This window comes from Carassius auratus, chromosome 20 (assembly GCF_003368295.1).
Source record: "Carassius auratus strain Wakin chromosome 20, ASM336829v1, whole genome shotgun sequence".
NCBI lineage: Eukaryota > Metazoa > Chordata > Actinopteri > Cypriniformes > Cyprinidae > Carassius > Carassius auratus.
In genome coordinates this window covers 7,283,249-7,302,361 of record NC_039262.1, presented here as the reverse complement: position 1 = coordinate 7,302,361, position 19,113 = coordinate 7,283,249, and the positions used below count along the sequence as shown (strand labels likewise).

Below are 19,113 nucleotides of genomic sequence, written 5' to 3'. Positions count from 1 at the left end.
ATGTCTGTCTATCTTTCTGTCTGTATGTATGCATTTATTTATAAAATTATTACAAAAAACATGATTAAATTACAGTAGAATCACTTGATGCACTGGATTTTATATATAATTGTATGATTATAATAATGCTGCCTTTGTCTTTCATTTGGCTTTATTTTCATTTTGAAAAATATTTGTATCTTGTACAAAGTGTTTATCTTTCACTTTTGCTTGTACCATACATACATATTTAAATCTTTACAACCAGCACCATCATTATACTTTAAAGTATACAAAATATGTCCTAATTATGTCTATTCTCTCTGTACAATGTAAACTATTTTCTGAAGAAAAAAAAAATACAAATAAAAATTATTAAAAAATAATAATAATAAAGCAAAAGAAATATTGAAAAGACTGATTTTTTTATTCTTCCTTTTGTTATTTTATTCTCTTTCTACTTCCATTTTACTTTATGTGCTATTTATGGAAAACCAAGGCTTGTCATTTTACTAAGTGTTTAAAGTGTTTTAAAATTAAAAAAACGTTACCAGATTATTATAATAATTTAAATAATTTAATTTCTCTTTTTAACTCCGAGTGATATGGCCATTGCGTTACAGACTCGTGTTAAACGGCACACAAGCACTTTCCTAAGAAGCACAGACTCCTCATTGTTTCTTTAAGACGAGCTCTCGAGTATTCTCGCCCGGGGAGAACACGTCATCCTTCCGGGAAGTTGAGACTACAGTAATCGTGAGACTGTCCCTTGTTTTCTAGGTTTGGAGGTGAGCAGTGAAATCACCCTTTTCCCAAAACATCACGCGTGTGAAACGAAACGTTCATTGCTGGAACAATGAAAGGTCGGGATCGATATTTTGATTTGCGCTTTCGGTCTGACACATGGCATTCCAGTCAAACGTTAGTCATCGAAAATGCCTGGTGGTTGCTCTATATATGCCATTATATCTACAAATCGAATGACAGAGTAGCCTCCAGCATCTGTTAGTATACCATGTAGCACAATAGGAACACAGTCGATACCTTTACAACAAATATTTTACATTTCAATAATTATTATTTTAAGGTATTTTGTAAATAAAAACGTGTTATTATTTTAATTTAGGTTTTACAGTATTATCAATAACTGTATCAACTATAATATTTTAGTGAAACTATAGATAGCATTGTCATTTTATTTTTATATAGGCTATAGGATTATATTTTGTTTATGTAACTATGCCCCACCCTTTATAGTTATACATCAACTGACTGCAGTCAGAATAATATAATATAAAAAATCTAAACATCCTTATCGAAAGTATTAAAATAATTTTGTAGATAACACTGAAATTAAAATTAAATAATTAGTTTGTGATTATTTTGTTATAATATGGCAAGGTGTAGTGATGAACATCCTAAATTAACATTTACACATAAAAGTAGTAGTATTTATGGTATTTATCAAGACCCATGAATGGGTCACGAGTCTGATATAGAAATATGGCATGTACTAATATAATATTTGGTCATGTGTTCTGTGTCACTTTTTTTGTTTAACTATTTACAAATTATACAGTTATTAACTTGCATGTTGTTTGGGTTTATACACAGTTCAGTTTCATTAAAAAAAAAAATGTCTGATTTATAGACGTTTTGTTAAGTTGTATACAATAAACCCTTTTTATCATCATTTATCAGGTTGTCACATGGTGTCCAAAGTAAAATCTGGGTATTGAAGCAAAACAAGTCACTCCAGGTGGTTTAAGGTCGTCTACATCATTGACCTTAATGATTAAATAGCCTACATTTCAAGTCTGACGACATGTGGTTTATTCTCTAGTTCTATATTTAGTAAGCTTTTTGTTTGGGTTGAGATTAATATTTTCCAACTAGCCTTGTCACTCGATATGGAATGTACACAAGCTTTTTTGAACTTGTTTAATACTACAATATAATACATATTTTTCCTTTTTTAATGAATTTTTAATGGTAATATTACAAGGTACATTGTCTTGAATGACTCCGCAGCAATGGGGCCCAAATATGCATAGCATCACTTGCTCAGTATAAATGTTGACACTGCTTCCTCTAAATAATAGTTTATATAGCGTCCCTCTTACATATGTGACATAGACAGCTGTAGGCCTCATAGTTATTTATAAAGTCCCAGTTAACTCGGTGCTACCTTCACACTGGTACACGCACCACTGCACTGTGTACATGTTTACTCCGGCTGCGTCCATAGTGACGGACTCCCGCCCAAAGGACTTTCGTCGCAGACAGTCGAAGTAGGGGAAGCCAGGATTCCCAACCCCGTCACAGGCCGTGACCTCATTTCTTTCTCCAGCAGGCCTCTGGGCTGCGTTTTGTTATTTCGGTCCTATGTGTAGAGTGGGAGCAATTACCTAAAGTTCATTCCCCTCTGAAGCATAAATGCCTTACGTAATTCATAAGGAAACCAAATTGAATCACACTCGGAACGTAGTACATGTAATGAAACACATTTAGGGAAGACTTCCTCTTTTCGGAGGAACTCAATTTTTTTTGTCTTTGGTTTTTGGATTCTATTTAGAATGAAACTTCTATGTATGGTAAAGTAAACTACGTTCTGTACTATCTGCTTCCTGCAGATGTGAAAGTAAATTGCTGCTTGTTCTGTGAATTTTTTTTTCTCTCATTCCACATCCAGTGAGCATCCGAGCAGTACCTCAGGCAAACCTCATTTTCATCATTCATTTCCCATTCCTCACTTCAATTTGCTGTAAATTCGAAGAACTGGATTAATTGGGACATTTGACTTCTTCCTGGCATATAGAACGTAACGCTCTAATTTCTGGTTTTTATTTCAAGCAGGGAATTGAAGGAACACAGGCCTCCTATAAAAACTGCCGCACTTAGTCTTTTAAGAGCCACGTCATAGTTAAAAAGTCACATGACTGCCTGTAAAAGATCTAGCTGTTATAAAATTGATACTGTGAGCACAGAGCTGCACGAGAGGCTTCGGCCAATCAGCTTGCTAAAGTGAGATGACATCATCTGACTGCTCTGTGGTGTGACTACAGTATGCATCATTGCAGCATAGGATTAATAGTTAATGATAATCCCTTGAGATCAGCCAATCAGAGCGGAGGAGAAGAACATGGTCAGGGCATGTCCACAGCCTGCAACGCAGTGCGGGACTGAAGCTAAATCCCTGTGCTTTGCCTTACCACTGACATTAGGCTGTTTATATCTGAATCAAGGTTAGTGCATATACACACTAACTTTTACAAGAGCTTCAGCACAGATATAATTATATAAAAGACAATGATATAAAAGATTGTTTCTAAAAATGCTTATTCTTACATTTCAGAGCATAATACAGTAGACCATTTTCAAGCCTGCATACATGTCATAAATCATGATTTGGTAGAATATTAACTTGCAGAAGCTCATGTGATGATGAGCTGAGTGTGTGCAGTCTGACATCATGATGAGTCAGAGAGTAACAGGACTCTGGAAATGCAGGTAGAGGCAGATGAGTCATAATGTCGAAGAACAACAACAAAACAAAAACGCCCTGTGCCAGCTTTTCCTGGTTGTTATCTCTCTTTTTATAGATTGTTAAAAAAATCTTTATGTACACTCTTAAAAATAATAATAATAATAAAAGTTCTTTATAGGCATGAATGGATCCACAAAGAACCTTTACCATCCATGGAACCTTTTCATTCCACAAAAGGTTCTCAGCAATTTCCCTGCAATTATTAAAGGGAGTTTTATGTTTAATAATATGTTTAATATCATGCACACTCCCATGAAATGAAGACTCGATACATATGTCCAACTAATTAAAAGCTCATTTCTTTTACATGTTGCGATCACATGACCAAAAGCGATTGTTGCTGCATTAAAGTTTGTGTACAAAATGACTGGTTCATTTAATATTTCTTTCTTCCTTGATTTACTGGCAAACCTATGAAGGTTTTCTTAGCACTAAACCAAATAAAGTGCACACAGATGTGTAAATTATTTTATTAAACTCATGCTTCTCTGAGGACATATGGGAAATTATTGTTGCAGAAGACTGTCAACTTATAAACCCTGGGGTTTTCAAACTGAGGCCCAGAGACAATTGGGGCCGCAAGGGATTCTGTGAAAATGTTTAGAGACAAACAGTTTAAAATAAAAAAAAATAATGATTTAATAATAAAAATAAGAAAGAAAAATTTGATTAGAATAAAAAGATATAAAGAACTAATGCATTAACTGTACAGTGCTATAATGAATAAACAAAATGTTTTCCAAATAATAATACACATTTTAGGATGGGGTCTCTTGCACAAGGATGATTATATTTAGGGCTCTGTGGCTTCTAAGAGAACAAAAACACTGTTCTAAACCAGTTTTACGAACCATAGGTTTTGACAGTCAATGTTCTTCATTAATAATATACACATTGCATACTAAAATGTGATTTCGATGTTCATAGCATGATTATTTAAAGGTGAAGTGTGTTATTTCTGCACCACACCAACAGGTTTCAAATCCTCACCTGATTCTTAAATATTTGGTTATATTCTTTGTCTTGCACTGTAATAAAAGCATTTGGCCATGTTATACAAATATTTAAGTATTTTGTTCACACGACAAGAATAAGAAGTTATAGCCCAGAAATCGCTTAGTCCTGCACTGTTATGTACGCTATCATCAGCAAACAGAGATAATGTCATTCAGTTTTTTTAATTGTTACAAGATGTTGTTTCCCTTACACTGTATTCCTGTACTTGATGTAAACAGTTTCAGTAAAAAGGTCATGGGACAGAACCAAAGACCCATGTCATGTGATGAAGGGGAATTTCCTGTTTGCTGATACACAACAAAGAGCACGCTGAGCACGGAGCGAGTCACGTGACTGGAGGTGCTACAAGTGCCGTTTGCTTTGTGGAAAACACCCTTGTGGTTATTCAGCATATTCAGGTGGCTTATGCAACAATGAGCCAATTCTTGTTGTTTCCTCTATAGAGCTCGTCCCTTGTCAAACAAACTGTCATAAGCATGACCAGTGCAGTTTCAGTTGTCTTACACATAATCACTGGCAAAATTGACGTCATGTTTTTATAACCTTTGAATCACTAAATTTCTGAACTCCTTTTCCTCTACACTTGGCTGGTTTGTCAGTATCATCTGTGGTATTGGCCACAATCTGACCCACATAGCTGCCCGAAAGATGTCTCAATCTGATGTAATTTACTTGTTTACTCCACATGCTTGTGCTCAGTAGTTACTGGTACTTTCACAAGACTTGCTATCCTCAGAACCTGACTGTATATACTGCAAATGCCTTCTTATCCAAAGTTATACACTGTACACTTAGTGACAGTCAACTCTGCATTAAAAGGATGAAAAATGAAATTCAGTAAACCTCGTGTCATTCCAAACCTTTTTTCTGTGGAACATTTCTCAAATTTCCCAAAATTATTTCATGTTCCACAGAAGAAAAGAAGTCATACAGGTTTGGAATAAAGTAAGGGTGAGAAAATGATGACAGAAATGTTATTTTTGGGTGAACGGTTTCTATAACTGCTTATTAGCTCAGATTCTACCACATCCCTAAAATCTAGATGACCGTGGAAGTCTTAATTTGACTGACTTTTGCTTTATAAAATAACATTTTCAATAGTGCTGTCAAATCAATTAATCATGATTAATCACATCCAAAAATAAAAGTTTGCACTTTAATATAGTGTGTGTGTGTACTGTGTATCTTTATATGTATACATACACATATACATACATGTAAGATATTATAGATATTATATATACTGTACATACCTGTATATGTGTATATTTATACATATAGGAAGTATACACTCATGTAATTACAGACCTTTATTTTGGATGCGATTTACTGTATCGCATTGACATTTCAAATATTATTTATTTAGTACTGCCATTACTGATGAAAAAGTTTATTATTTGTATTTTTTTTAAGAAATAATACTGATACTATAATAATACTGAAAGATGCTTTTTTTTTTAAAGTGACCGTAAAATACTATTTTATTTGAAAATACATGTTATATATGTTTCAAACAGATGATGTTCTTACATATATAAAATAAAGAATCCCAAAAAAAAATGAACAAAAATACTGTGCAGCACAGCAGTTTTCAACATTGAATAATACGATTTTCTTTGGAGCGCCGAATCAGCAGATTGATTTCTGAAGGATTATGTGACACTGAAGACTGGAGTAATGGCTGCTAAAGATTCACATGAATACATACACATTGATATAAATTTAAATAGAAAAAAGGTATTTTAAACTGTAATGATATTTCACAGTATTTTTGATTAAATAAATGTAGCCTTGGTGTAAAGCTAATTATGAATACATTTCTATTAAAATTAATAAATGAAGACATTCATGATTTCATGGCCATAACATTCTTAAAATGATCCAAATATAATCACAAACTAAACTGACAAATGTCAATGATTAGGATTATGCATTGTCATGATGTATCAATTAGCTGTTTATTCTGAATATATTCACTCTTTTATTTTCAGTACATTACATAAACGGTGGTATATAGTCTTATCCAGTTAAGAGAAGTTTTTTTTTTTTTTTAAGGTATAAGGAAGTATTGCGTCAATAGGGTTGTGCTTAATGCAATATCAAACGTCATATGCTACCCACATTTATGCATCTATTTGGTCAGATATTACTTCATTTCTTCCTGATTTTATTTTCGTACTGAAGTTTATTTGGACCTGATGTGACCTAGTTTGTTAAGTTGCTACGCGTTCAATCATAGATGTGCGCTGCCCTCTAGAGGAACCCGGAAGAGTTTCAACGCAACGAAGACGGACGCCCTCGAGGTTTCTTTAACTATAAGAAAGCAGTCTTGTTTCAATAATGCTCCATTTTGAAAAGCCAAAACAGCATGCATTGTTTCCTAATCAAATAATGCATAATTTTAATGAATAGCATTATTACTCACATCATTTATTAACATTCACAGGTCATTTTACAAAAAAAGGGGCATACTACAACCTGTAGAGTTTGCAAAACAAAACGACAGTTCTACAACTATTCTCATTAATTAGTAGAACCAAGTAAATATAAGTGAAAATACTCCTAAATATGTTTGTTTTTTTATCACAGTAGCAGTGCAATTAACATGCAATGCTACCATCCTGGAGGGGAGCATGAATGTGATTTGGTCCTGGAAAATGTCCAGCAGCTGCAACATCAGATTCAGAGATATCCTTTCTGCTATTCCCCCTTATAAGTCCATACTGCAGATGTGAATCATTCATATATATATATAATCTTTTATGCTAGCCATGTCGTGGCAGTTATATAAGGAGATTGCTATGCTACAGGAATTAAAATAAATAAATAAGATGCACTAGTTTATAAGTGCATGTAAAAACCTTGGCATGCCTGGCTGGGAATAAGGTTAGGGGGTCACAACATACAGAAAGGACAGCTAGCAGGTCATGAGAAGCTAACCCATACTGTACACCTGCTAACAACAGAATACCTGGACACCGATACACACTCGGCTCTCAGAACAGTTTCCTCCGGGTCGATTTTATTCAGTGCTGTTCTGCATGAAAGTTTCTTTAAAGTAGATTTGTAAGGAATCTCAGTCCTGTGCTCACTTCTGAAGTTCCTGAGGCGTGCTGAACGTTTCGTACACGTTGGCGGCAAACTCTTTCACCTGGTCTATCAATAAGAGATCCTAAATACAAGAAAACGAGCAAACATTGGTGTGTGGGCAGATTCTATACCACATGCAAGTCAAAATGAGTCGATGAATATGAAGGTTCTCACCTGGACAAAGTGACTGGGTATTTCGCTGCATATTGAATGTATTTGTCCGTTGATGATGGGAATGATTTTGGCTAGTGGGAGGCTTACATGTGATAACCTGGAAGAAAAGCATGTGGAAAAACAGCAATAAATCTCTTTCCATCCCCTATATTGTTCACAAACCTGAAAGGTGACAGAATTTGAAGGGAAGGTGATAAAATGGCTTAAAGCTGCAGTAGGTAACTTTTGTAAAAAATATATTTTTTTACATTTGTTAAACCTGTCATTATGTCCTGACAGTAGAATATGAGACAGATAATCTGTGAAAAAATCAAGCCCCTCTGGCTCCTCCCAGTGGTCCTATTGCCATTTGCAGAAATACATCGCTCCCGTTAAGAAACAACCAATCAGAGCTGCGGTCCGTAACTTTGTTTGTGTTCAAAATGTAGAAAAATGTATATAATAAGCGAGTACACCATGAATCCATTTTCCAAACCGTGTTTTTGGCTTGTCCTGAATCACCAGGGTGCACCTATAATAAGTGTTTATATTCGGACTATTTTAGATTGCTTCGGGGATACCGCGGCGGAGTAACCCAGTACCTTTGTGATTCTTCAAAGACATAAACAGAGAGAAGTAGTTCCGGCTACGATGTTCTTCCGCAAGACACAAGCAGTTCTGTTTATTAACCGCTAGAGCGTCAAAAGTTACCGACTGCAGCTTTAACGTGGCTTAATTGGCCAAATACTTTTTGGGTTCACTGTACGTACCTTCCTTTAAAAAATGAAAAAAAATGCATTTACACTGACCGGTCAGGTGTGCTGGAGGTGTTGGAGTCTTCCTGTGGGGGTCGGAAAAACTCTGACATGTTGTCTAGGAAGCGGATAAAGCCTCGGCTCAAGCAAGTACGAAGTACAGTAGTGAAGTCTGGACTGGAAAAAAAAAAAAGTTTATCAGCTATCTTCACTTAAGTGATCTCTCCTAAATGATTGATTAACCAAATTAGTCTTATCCTATTATTTTTTCTTTTGATCAAAAATGCATTTTGAATCAAGAATTGTTTTCAACCAAAAATGAAAATTCTAAAGGTAACCTGTCCCTTTAAGGTATCTTTTTTTTTTTTTTTCAATTTCATAACCTACAGGATTATACAGGTGCTTAGATTTCCCTCACCTTTCAAGCATATCTCTGGTTTCATTTAGCAGCTTTATTGTTGTGACATCATTCTCCGTGAGACCACAAGCCTACATTTATTTTTAATAAATAAATAAATACAATTAGTACACAGACATCAAGAAATTAAAAAGTAAATTGTGATGTAATATAATGTTTCTTTTTCTTATCAAATGTTAAGTTAATAATATAATTATAGTAATATATAAAAATTATAGTACTATAATTATAGTAAAAATGAGTAATACAATTATATTCCTATAAAAGTCTTATCAAGCTTTATCAAATGTTATTGTTATATTATTTGATGGAAAAAAAAATTCAGGATTCTTTAATGAGTAGAAGGTTTATATAGAAGTTTAGAATATAAATCATTTTTTATTTATTTAATGTATCCTTGCTAAATAAAATAAAATGCTGGTATCATGAATATGTATGCATATAATTGTAGTTTTACATTTAATAAAACAAATCTGAAATAAATTAATCAATTACATATCTAATTCATAACTAAACAAGAAAATAAATGATACATATCTACCTGCGAGGCTAGTGTGTTCTCTTCATCAGGCATCATGTACCAAGAAAGACTTTTGTGTTTAGAGGACGCACAGCCCTCCTCCACTAACTGTCTGATCTGACTTAACTGTTGCTCCAACTCTTGAAGGGACAAACTCTGCTTCAGAGACACCCTGAGGAGACATGGACAGCAGTTAGCGATCCTGCTAAATATACAAGACGATGGACACAACACAATGGCAAACTGCCATGGCAAATAAAGCCACAAATGGTATGAGAAGATAAAAATTCCTTCATCTAATAAATCACTCAACATACGGTCCAAGAACTTCCTGAACAGCTTTCTTCACCACGGTTATCAGTTCAATGAGCCCTGAAAGGACAAAATTAAGATCACTATCAACTATGGTGGATGTGATCTCATAAACATAGGATTAAACTCTAATACAGATTAGATGCTTTTATACAGATCTGACACTGTCCTCACCTGCTCCAAGAAGGTGTTGGATACTTGACAGATATTGTTGTTGGACATCAGGAGGGGCCAAGGGGGTCTAAAGAAGCAGTATAATAGAAATGAAGTAGAATTGATGTGCTGTAACATGGTAAAACCAGGTTGCTTTGCCTTTAGAACACCAAGCCCTGACATACCGTTCCATTCTTTGTCACAGAGTTGTCCAGGTACAAGTAGCCACCAATTATGTTGAGCTGAACTCTGAGTAGCACCACCAGCATGCAAGTGCTGTAAACCGCCACAACGCTGCGGGTAAAACCTGGAGAGCAGAAATCATTGTTTGAGAACAGGAATAGATGAAAGTGTGATTAAATTTCCTTTCAAAAGCCATTTTTACTTCTGTAATGTGACATACAGGTGGATCTCAATAAATTAGAATGTTTGTGAAACTTGTGTATTAAATAAATTGAGTGCACACAGACTGAAGTAGTTTAAGTCTTTGGTTCTTTTATTTGTGATGGTTTTTGGCTCACATTTAACAAAAACCCACCAATTCACTATCTCAACACATTAGAATATGGTGAGATGCCAATTAGCTGATCAACTCAAAACACCAGGCAAAGGTGTCCTGAGCCTTCAAAATGGTCTCTCAGTTTGGTTCACTAGGATATGCAATCATGGGGAAGACTGCTGATCTGACAGTTGTCCAGAAGACAATCATTGACACCCTTCAAAAGGAGGGCAAGCCACAAACATTCATTGCCAAGGAAGCTGGCTGTTCACAGAGTGCTGTATCCAAGCATGTTAACAGAAAGTTGAGTGGTAGGACAAAGTGTGGAAGAAAAGATGCACAACCAATAGAGAGAAATACAGCCTTATGAGGATTGTCAAGCAAAATCGATTCAAGAATTTGAGTGAACTTTACAAGGAATGGAATGAGGCTGGGGTCAAGGCATCCTTTTCGGGTGAGAGCAAGTTTTTTTATTTCATTTGGAAACCAAGGTCCTAGAGTCTGGAGGAAGGGTGGAGAAGCTCATAGCCCAATTTGCTTGAAGTCCAGTCTTAAGTTTCCACAGTCTGTGATGATTTGGGGTGTAATGTCATCTCCTGGTGTTGGTCCATTTTGTTTTTTGATAAACAAAGTAGCCGCACCCGTTTACCAAGAAATTTTGGAGCTTTTTATGCTTCCTTCTGCTGACAGCTTTTTGAAGATGCTGATTTCATTTTCCAGTAGGATTTAGCACCTGCCCACACTGCCAAAAGCACCAAAAGTTGGTTAAATGACCATGGTGTTGGTGTGCTTGACTGGCCAGCTAACTCACCAGACCTGAACACCAGAGAGAATCTATTGTCAAGAGGAAGACGAGGAACAAGAGACCAGAAAATGCAGATGAGCTGAAGGCCAGTGTCAAAGAAACCTGGGCTTCCATACCACCTCAGCAGTGCATGTACAGTAAATTAACATACTTTCTAGAAGGCCAACAATTCACTAATTTTTTTATTTTAAAAAAAAAAAAAATTATTGGTCTTATGAAGTATTGTGATTTTTTGAGATAGTGAACAGGTAGGTTTTTGTTAAATGTGAGCCAAAATTATCACAATTAAAATTATTAATTTAATTTAAAATTATTTAATACACAAAGTTTCACAATTTGAGTTAAATTACTAAAATAAATGAACTTTTCCACAACATTCTAATTTATTGAGATGCACCTGTATTGTGAAACAGGACATTCAACTAAAATATTTCAGGGCATGAATCAGTTTGATTGTGAAAAGTGGGTGTTCCATTATCCACCAGTATTGAGCCAAATCAATAACTTATTAATCATTTGGTCATTCCTCAACATTTTCCAATAACACACATGACATCAGCAGAAAATAATAATTTATAATAAAAAAGTTTGGGGTTGGTAAGATAAAAATAAAGTTTTTAAAAGAACATCGTATTAACAGTAATATTAGGGAAATATTATTGCAATTTAAAGAGCAGTTTTCTATATTTAAATATTTTTAATATTATTTATTGTTGTGATGGAAAAGCTGTATTATTTAGTAGTCATTATTCCAGTCTACAGTATCACATGATCCTTCAGAAATCATGTGATTATGCTGATTTGGTGCTCAAGAATAATTTTCTTCTTATTAATGCTGGAAACATTTATGCTGCTTAATATGATTGTGGAAACTTTGATAAATTTTTTCAAGATTCTTTGATAGAATGTTCAAAAGAACAGCATTTATATGAAATATAAATATTTGTAATAATGTTATACTATAAAAATGTAATGTAATAACGTTGTCGGTCTTTACATCCTTGCTTAATAATATTAATTCTTGTTAAATAAATAAATAAATAAATACTGACCCCAAACTTTTGAATTGTTTTTTTTTTTTTAAGCGAAATTAAATTGACATTGCTCTTCCTTAAATTTTAACACACCAAAAACAAAGGAAAAAGGAAAATTGTGTAGATTGTTACAGATTGGAAAGACTAACAATTTATTCTTAAGGACAGATTGAAAGTACACAATGGCACTCAGAATCTGCATTAAGAAAGTAAATAGGGTCCATTTTAATTTCATGTTGACATTACAGCAAAAAATATGTAATCCTACAACAAAGAATCTTATTCAACTCACTAATAATCTTTAGATCCTCCCAGATTTCAAGTTTATTAGCTGGCCTGTGTAGGGAGAAATGATCACTTGCGTCAGTTCTGTTCTTTTATTTTGTAATTCAGATAATCATCTATAATTTACATGAATGACTCACTTAGTCTTCAGCAAAGCGGTGAGGCTCTCTGAGTTCAGGTGATGTATGATTGCCTCTCGAAGAGTGGGGAGCATTGATAACACTACAAAAAAAGACAATTAAATGTACTGGGCAGAATATCTCGTTTTCATAACATTTATTAACTGATCATGTCATTCGGTTTTATTTTTTACCTGTCATGTTGCATGTCCTCTGGTTGCTTTCAAAATGAAACTGTCTCCGAGCCTGAGCGATGTATTCGGCTGCCTCTCGCTCCTGCATCTCCTGAATTTTTCTTTGTGCATACTTACCAAGTAGATAGACACCTGGAGTTTGAGAATACATTACAATATAACATACATGTTAAGAAACTGACATGCAATGTGCCAGATATATCCAGTGATTTATAAACTGCATTCTGGGTTAAAATACCAGGGTAAAGATCATATCAACTGTGCCAATAGAAAAACTAGGTGACAGGTGAACTGAGATTGATTAGCTGGATGTGGAAATAAGATCTAATGCTTGGCAACACTGTAATAACATGCTAACCTATATATTATAGCATATTAACATATTAGAACTACATGTATTAGTATTCAGCTATTAAAACTTGTTAATACACAGTCACACGTAGCTAACACTCTCTCAACTATATAAGCATGCAGGTGGTCTAACAGTTGCCCACGTTACCTCCAACAAAAACCCCAGCGAAGATGAATTTCCTCCTATGGCGTTTGATGAAATTCCATGTAGAACTCAACATTTTAAAAACAGACTTTACACTGCAGAAAACAAACAAACAAATGAAAAACTAGATGGAAAAGCGTGTTTAGACGTAACGCACTAGCTAGCGCAATGCTACATGGCAATAACTTCTCGTGTTAGCAGCACACAGGCGAACTAAAGATAACAGATTGCGTCGGTCGATCGATCGATTCTGCGACAGGTCGACTCGCCGCCCTGAACTGTCCATCCATTATTACGGTCCTCCGTAAACAACACGTGTGCGTAAACAAAACGTTACTATTTCCTGATTTATGCTGCTTTGTTTTTACGGTTGTAGATTCGTCGAGGATACTAATGGAGATGCAAGCAGACCGTGTTGAGCTTGAGAAAAGTGATTTTCTGCAGCCCTTAGATAGTGAGATACAAACATGGATGTCAAAGGCGTTTGACATGGTAAAACTTATCTGATGTTTACTGTTTGTTCACAATATTTACCATGGTAACTGTCGTTTCCCCTCAAATACCGTAGTTACTAAAGTTACGTTACTGCATTAATTTGACTGTGAAAACTAAATGAAATAAAACGACACTGCCTTTGAAACGAATACGTAATGTATGTATGATTTAATATCTAATATCTTCTGAAGATTTTCCACAGTTTTTTTATTTTTTATTTTTAATAATAACTAGTTTCCATTATATTTTAGTTGTCATGGTAAGTGTGTATGATTTGTGCCTGTCTACCTGGAAATGTGTTGTTGTTTTGAAAAAGTTATAAACGTATTAACTTTTTTAAAGGCACTTGAGGCTCTTGAGAATGGTGAGGTTCCAGTCGGCTGTCTGATGGTTTACAACAATGAGATTATTGGAAAAGGAAGAAATGAGGTGAATGAAACAAAAAATGTAAGTAACTTCACGATGGGCCTATTATAATTGTGTAAACCAACAATAATCCTTATTAGATTAGATTAGATTAGATTCAACATTATTGTCATTATGCAGAGTATAAATACAGAGCTAATGAAATGCAGTTAGCATCTAACCAGAAGTGTAAGAATATAGTGTTTTATATACATATAAGTGCAGAGTAAGTGAAGCTGTGATTTACAGAATAAACAGTGGAGTTGCTATATACACACTATTGAGCGGAGTATATACAGAATATAAATAGGAATGCAATGTAGGGGTATATTATGAACTGAGCAATGTAGCATTATATATACATTATGAACAGCAGCAACGTAAGAACAGTGGTAATAAATACAGATGGATGAGTGTGCAATAGTATTGTTAAACAATGTATTCTATGCAAAATAACAGTAGTGCAATGATATTTTTATAGAAATAGTTTAGTGTGCTTTGTACGGTAACAACTTTAGACAGTTTACAATGTAATAACTTGAACAAGGTGCAGTCTGTGCAAAATATGAGTAGTGCAATACATGTATGTGAAGTACTGTGACCAGTGCAGTAAGAGAGCAGATGCAGGTTAGATTGTTGGTGTGGAGTTCAGAAGTGTCACAGCTTCGGGGAAGAAGCTCTTCCTGAGCCTATTATTGTGAGAGCTTTGGCTCCTGTAACGCCTGTTGGATGGAAGGAGGGTGAAAAGTCCATGGCTAGGATGAGAGGCCTCCTTGATGATGTTTCTTGCCGTGCCCAGGCAGCGCTTGTGATAAAATGTTCTCAATGGAAGTTAACTGGGTGCCGGTGATCCGTTGAGCAGTTTTCACCACCCGCTGGAGTGCTTTGCGGTCAGATGCGGAGCTTATATTAATGTAACTGGCTCCAGAATATATATTCGAATGATAATTGGTCAGTTACTTAATCATATTTTTCAAATCTGTTAAGTTATTCAGAAATGCCTAGAAGATGTGGTTCACAGGCCGTGATGGGAATACACCTCTTCTATGATGGACATTCAGTTTTTGTATTTAAAAGAATGTTGTTATTTTTGTGAGGCTTTCAGTCTGAATGTGTAAATGGTGTAACTGTTTAGAAGTGGTCAAAAGCAAGTCTCATTGCCAGGCTTATTTTCTCGCAAATGATTCATGATCAAATCATTATACTCAAGATGAGAGGAACATTTTCTAAATTGTTAAAATTCTAGGAACTGGTACTGGTGATTCATTTTGAAATGATTTCTAATTTCTCATGTTAATAATCACAGACATCCTTTTTTGCCATTGACCCCTAAATTATAGTTCCTGTTCTTTTAAGAATTTGATCAATGGTTCTTCCTAGTAGAGCACAGAGAAACTTTGGAATAGATGAAACAACCTCACGTCTGTGTATGCTTTGCCCAAGGCTACTCGGCATGCAGAAATGGTGGCACTGGATCAAGTGCTTGATTGGTGCCGTTTCAGAGAGAAGGACCCAAAGGAGGTGTGTGAACAGACTGTACTTTATGTGACAGTGGAGCCATGTATCATGTGTGCCGCTGCTCTGCGCCTGCTTCGTATCCTTGATTCCAAAATGTAGCCACTTATTAGTTTAGAAAAGTTTACACACACCGTACCATTAACAGTACCACAGCACCTTAACATTTAAGCAGACATACCTCTTGTTGTATATGGGTGCAAAAATGAGCGGTTTGGAGGCTGTGGATCAGTCCTGGACATCTCATCAGATCTTTTACCACACACTGGAACTTCATTTAAGGTAAAAGAATTTCCAAGTTCAAGTTAAATTCCAGCTGATCCAAAAGGAAACTAGTCCTTTACATTCTGAACCGTTCTGTGTGGCTAGAATTTTTTTCTTGTAAGAAGCATTCACATTCCTTTAATTGTAGTCCAGACCACATTGCATATTTTTGCTGAAGCACATGCTTACTTGCTTATTACAGTGCATCGCCGGCTATAGAGCAGAAGAGGCTGTTGAAATGCTCAAGACATTTTATAAACAGGAAAACCCAAATGGTAAGGGAAATCTGTTTAATGTATGCAAATTAATGGTTTCAATGTCCTGTTTCTGAAACTGATATTTTTGTTTTTTTTAGCTCCCAAACCTAAAGTGAGGAAAGATTTGATCAGTCCTCCAGATGGCGCTGTAGTCGTTCAGGTAAAACAAGGACCGCAAGATGACGAGAGCGAAACAATTGCTCCTTTGAGCTGAAATGGAAAATATTGAGACTTTTACAAGACCTTGTCAGTGCCTGGATCTCAGTGACTTTTGATTTTGCCATCTTTATGAGGTCATTGATATGATCTAGTATTTGAGGAAGCACGTTGGCTCATTATCTGGACCACATAGCTCGTAAAACCTCCAGGCTTCCTCTTCTCTGTGGCTGGACGCTGAGAGTTGTCTGTTAACAGTGTGTAGAAGCAATAGACTGGGCCTGTTCTGCATTAAAGCGCAGGTTCTTCTCCAGGTCTTGCGCTCTCTGTGTCCTTATACAACCCAGAGAACTGGTTCTGAACTCTCAATGATCTCAGTCTTGGACTCACTAGCAGATGCTGGACAGGCCCAGGTGGAGTTTCCACTTACTTCATAGCCAGAAAATTTAAAGGGATAGTTGAAATTAAATTTCTTTCAGTACTTTTTCACACTACTTTTTTTTCTTCAGTGGAGCACAAAAAGGGAATTTTATGAAGGAGTCCTCTAAAGAATATATACCCATTTTAATAGAATTAAAGTAATTGAAGATGGAGGCTGTCAAGCTCTATAATAGCAAAAAATAAAAGGATCACAAACAAGTATAAAAGTCATCCTGATGCTTTGTGTATATACTTTTGTTTAGATTTTTCTGGAAGATGGAAAGTCACACAGGTTTGGTACAACATGAGGGTCAACAAATAATTAATCATTTTTAGGTTTTCAAAGTTGTTTCCTTAAGTTTGCTTGTTTATATATTTGTATTTGCAATATCCCATGCATACTAACTTGGAAAAAAGAAAATACGTTTTGTTGTCTGTATAAGTGTTAATTTAGTATTATTTATGTGCTGTCATAGTTATTGATATTTTGAATCAGAATTAAATTATATTTTACATTTTTCATTTTAACTTTAGTTTCATTTTCAGTAATTGTATGTGTATATATATATATATATATAAACCATTTAGTTGTTCTTATTTTTTTATTTCCAATCAGTCAACTTGAACTTATTTTGGTTAGTGGCCAAGGCAGCATTTTCTCATTTTGATTTAGTTTATTTATTTATTATAGTGCTGTCAATGATTAATCACATCCAAAATAAGTTTTGGTTTACCTAATATGTATAAAAAGTTATATTATATTATATGTGTATAATGTATAATGTATAACTTTGTCCTCTAATTACATATATTTACATAATTTACAAATAATGTTTTTATTTTATTTTTATATGTATAAATACACACACATACAGTATATATTGTGAACATATATATATGTATATATTTATTGTCATATAAATGTATTTATATAAACATTTTGCTTGAATATATACATAGGTTTGTGTGTGTATATATATATATATATATATATATATATATATATAATATATATATATATGTAAACAAATTTTTTTTTTTTATTTGGATGCAATTAATTGTTTTACAGCACTGATTTATTTATTTATTGTATTGTTTTTAATTAACAAAACTTACACTTAATACCAATCCTGATCTGCACACTTCCACTTCTTCATGAAACCGTTCATGTCATGTTGCGTTTCTGGTTATTAAAGTATAACATAGCTCATAATGGTTTCTAGACCCCATATTATTAAATTGCCATGTAATGTGTTATTAGTGGCTGGAAGTGGGTTTTCTGTGGGTGCGTATGAAAGAGCAATCAAGTGGGTTTGGAAATAGATGTGAGGTGTCTGAGATGTTTTGAGCTGTCGTTTTTCAAGGCCTGTCGTCTTACATGGCTACGGGTTCTGCTGGCCGTATCATATATTTGAAAAATATCCTCGGTCAGTTACTTCTCTGTTATTGTCATTGTAAGCAGAGAACCCATGGGTTTTATTGTTTTGTGATGAATGATCAGACATTGAGCGCTCACAGCTGGCTTTTTTAATATGACTCTTCTATGCTGATGTTGAAATGGCAGGAGCTGTCATTAATAAATGAAAATAATCATTTAGATTCATTGTGTAAATAGTGTGGTCTTAGTAACCGATTCAAAACAACCGAGCGCTGGTCACACACCTGGTAAGCATTTGACAGGTGTTATGCCTTGGCCGCGTTACATCATGAGTCAGTGCGAATCTTAAAACAAGCTGCCGCCACCTACGCTCACCCTGTTCACATGGACTCGGAACAATATTTTGTCTCTAACTCTTTATCCATGGACAGTGTTTCATAAAGCTTCATTCAGCTTTTAATAGAGTGAACCAAAGTGTCAAATCATAATAGATTTTCTAATGTTAATATTTTGTCCGAGGTGAAAATCCTAGGTTTGTTTCATCCCACAGAGGGCTTGGGAAAGCTCACGGAGATGGTTAAGACACAAGGCGTTTTATTCTACATGTAAGCAAGTATTTATTTTAATTTAATTATTTACAGAATAAAATGATATGCTACATGAAAGTTTGAGACTAGTTTTCTTTAGTCTGAAAGTCAACAAGTATTATTGTTTGTTACCCGTTGTACTTCATTTGGCTTTTCCACAGGGAAAACAGGATATTCAGTGCTAAAAAAATGGTGGGAATTGAAAGGATTGTGAAAAGCGAGTTTTGAATATTCAGATGTGAATTTGGATTAAAAAACAA

At 34.8% G+C, this 19,113-nt stretch overlaps 2 protein-coding genes across 5 annotated transcripts; one reads left to right on the top strand and one right to left on the bottom strand.

Annotated features, from left to right (window-relative positions):
- Positions 1–6,919: 6,919 nt before the first annotated feature.
- Positions 6,920–13,584, bottom strand: pex3 (peroxisomal biogenesis factor 3). 2 transcript variants are annotated; one of them, XM_026290742.1, is made up of 12 exons: positions 13,380–13,584; positions 12,881–13,012; positions 12,708–12,789; positions 12,575–12,618; positions 10,130–10,251; positions 9,966–10,032; positions 9,797–9,851; positions 9,501–9,651; positions 8,960–9,030; positions 8,596–8,718; positions 7,808–7,904; positions 6,920–7,715 (listed from the first exon to the last, which is right to left on the bottom strand). In XM_026290742.1, exons 1-12 carry the CDS (start codon positions 13,450–13,452, stop codon positions 7,632–7,634), a joined length of 1,101 nt encoding a protein of 366 aa, XP_026146527.1. In that variant the 5' UTR covers positions 13,453–13,584; the 3' UTR covers positions 6,920–7,631. The 2 variants fall into 2 exon arrangements, 1 of the variants encoding a protein (XP_026146527.1); XR_003294652.1 differs by having other exon boundaries at positions 7,619–7,715; positions 8,596–8,713.
- A 65-nt stretch (positions 13,585–13,649) lies between these two features.
- On the top strand, positions 13,650–17,678 carry adat2 (adenosine deaminase tRNA specific 2). 3 transcript variants are annotated; one of them, XM_026290745.1, is made up of 6 exons: positions 13,650–13,868; positions 14,214–14,318; positions 15,720–15,870; positions 15,967–16,073; positions 16,258–16,330; positions 16,411–17,678. In XM_026290745.1, exons 1-6 carry the CDS (start codon positions 13,770–13,772, stop codon positions 16,524–16,526), a joined length of 651 nt encoding a protein of 216 aa, XP_026146530.1. In that variant the 5' UTR covers positions 13,650–13,769; the 3' UTR covers positions 16,527–17,678. The 3 variants fall into 3 exon arrangements, with proteins under 3 accessions (XP_026146530.1, XP_026146529.1, XP_026146531.1); XM_026290744.1 differs by having other exon boundaries at positions 15,964–16,073; XM_026290746.1 differs by lacking the exon at positions 13,650–13,868 and adding an exon at positions 13,888–14,130 and having other exon boundaries at positions 15,964–16,073.
- Positions 17,679–19,113: the final 1,435 nt, after the last annotated feature.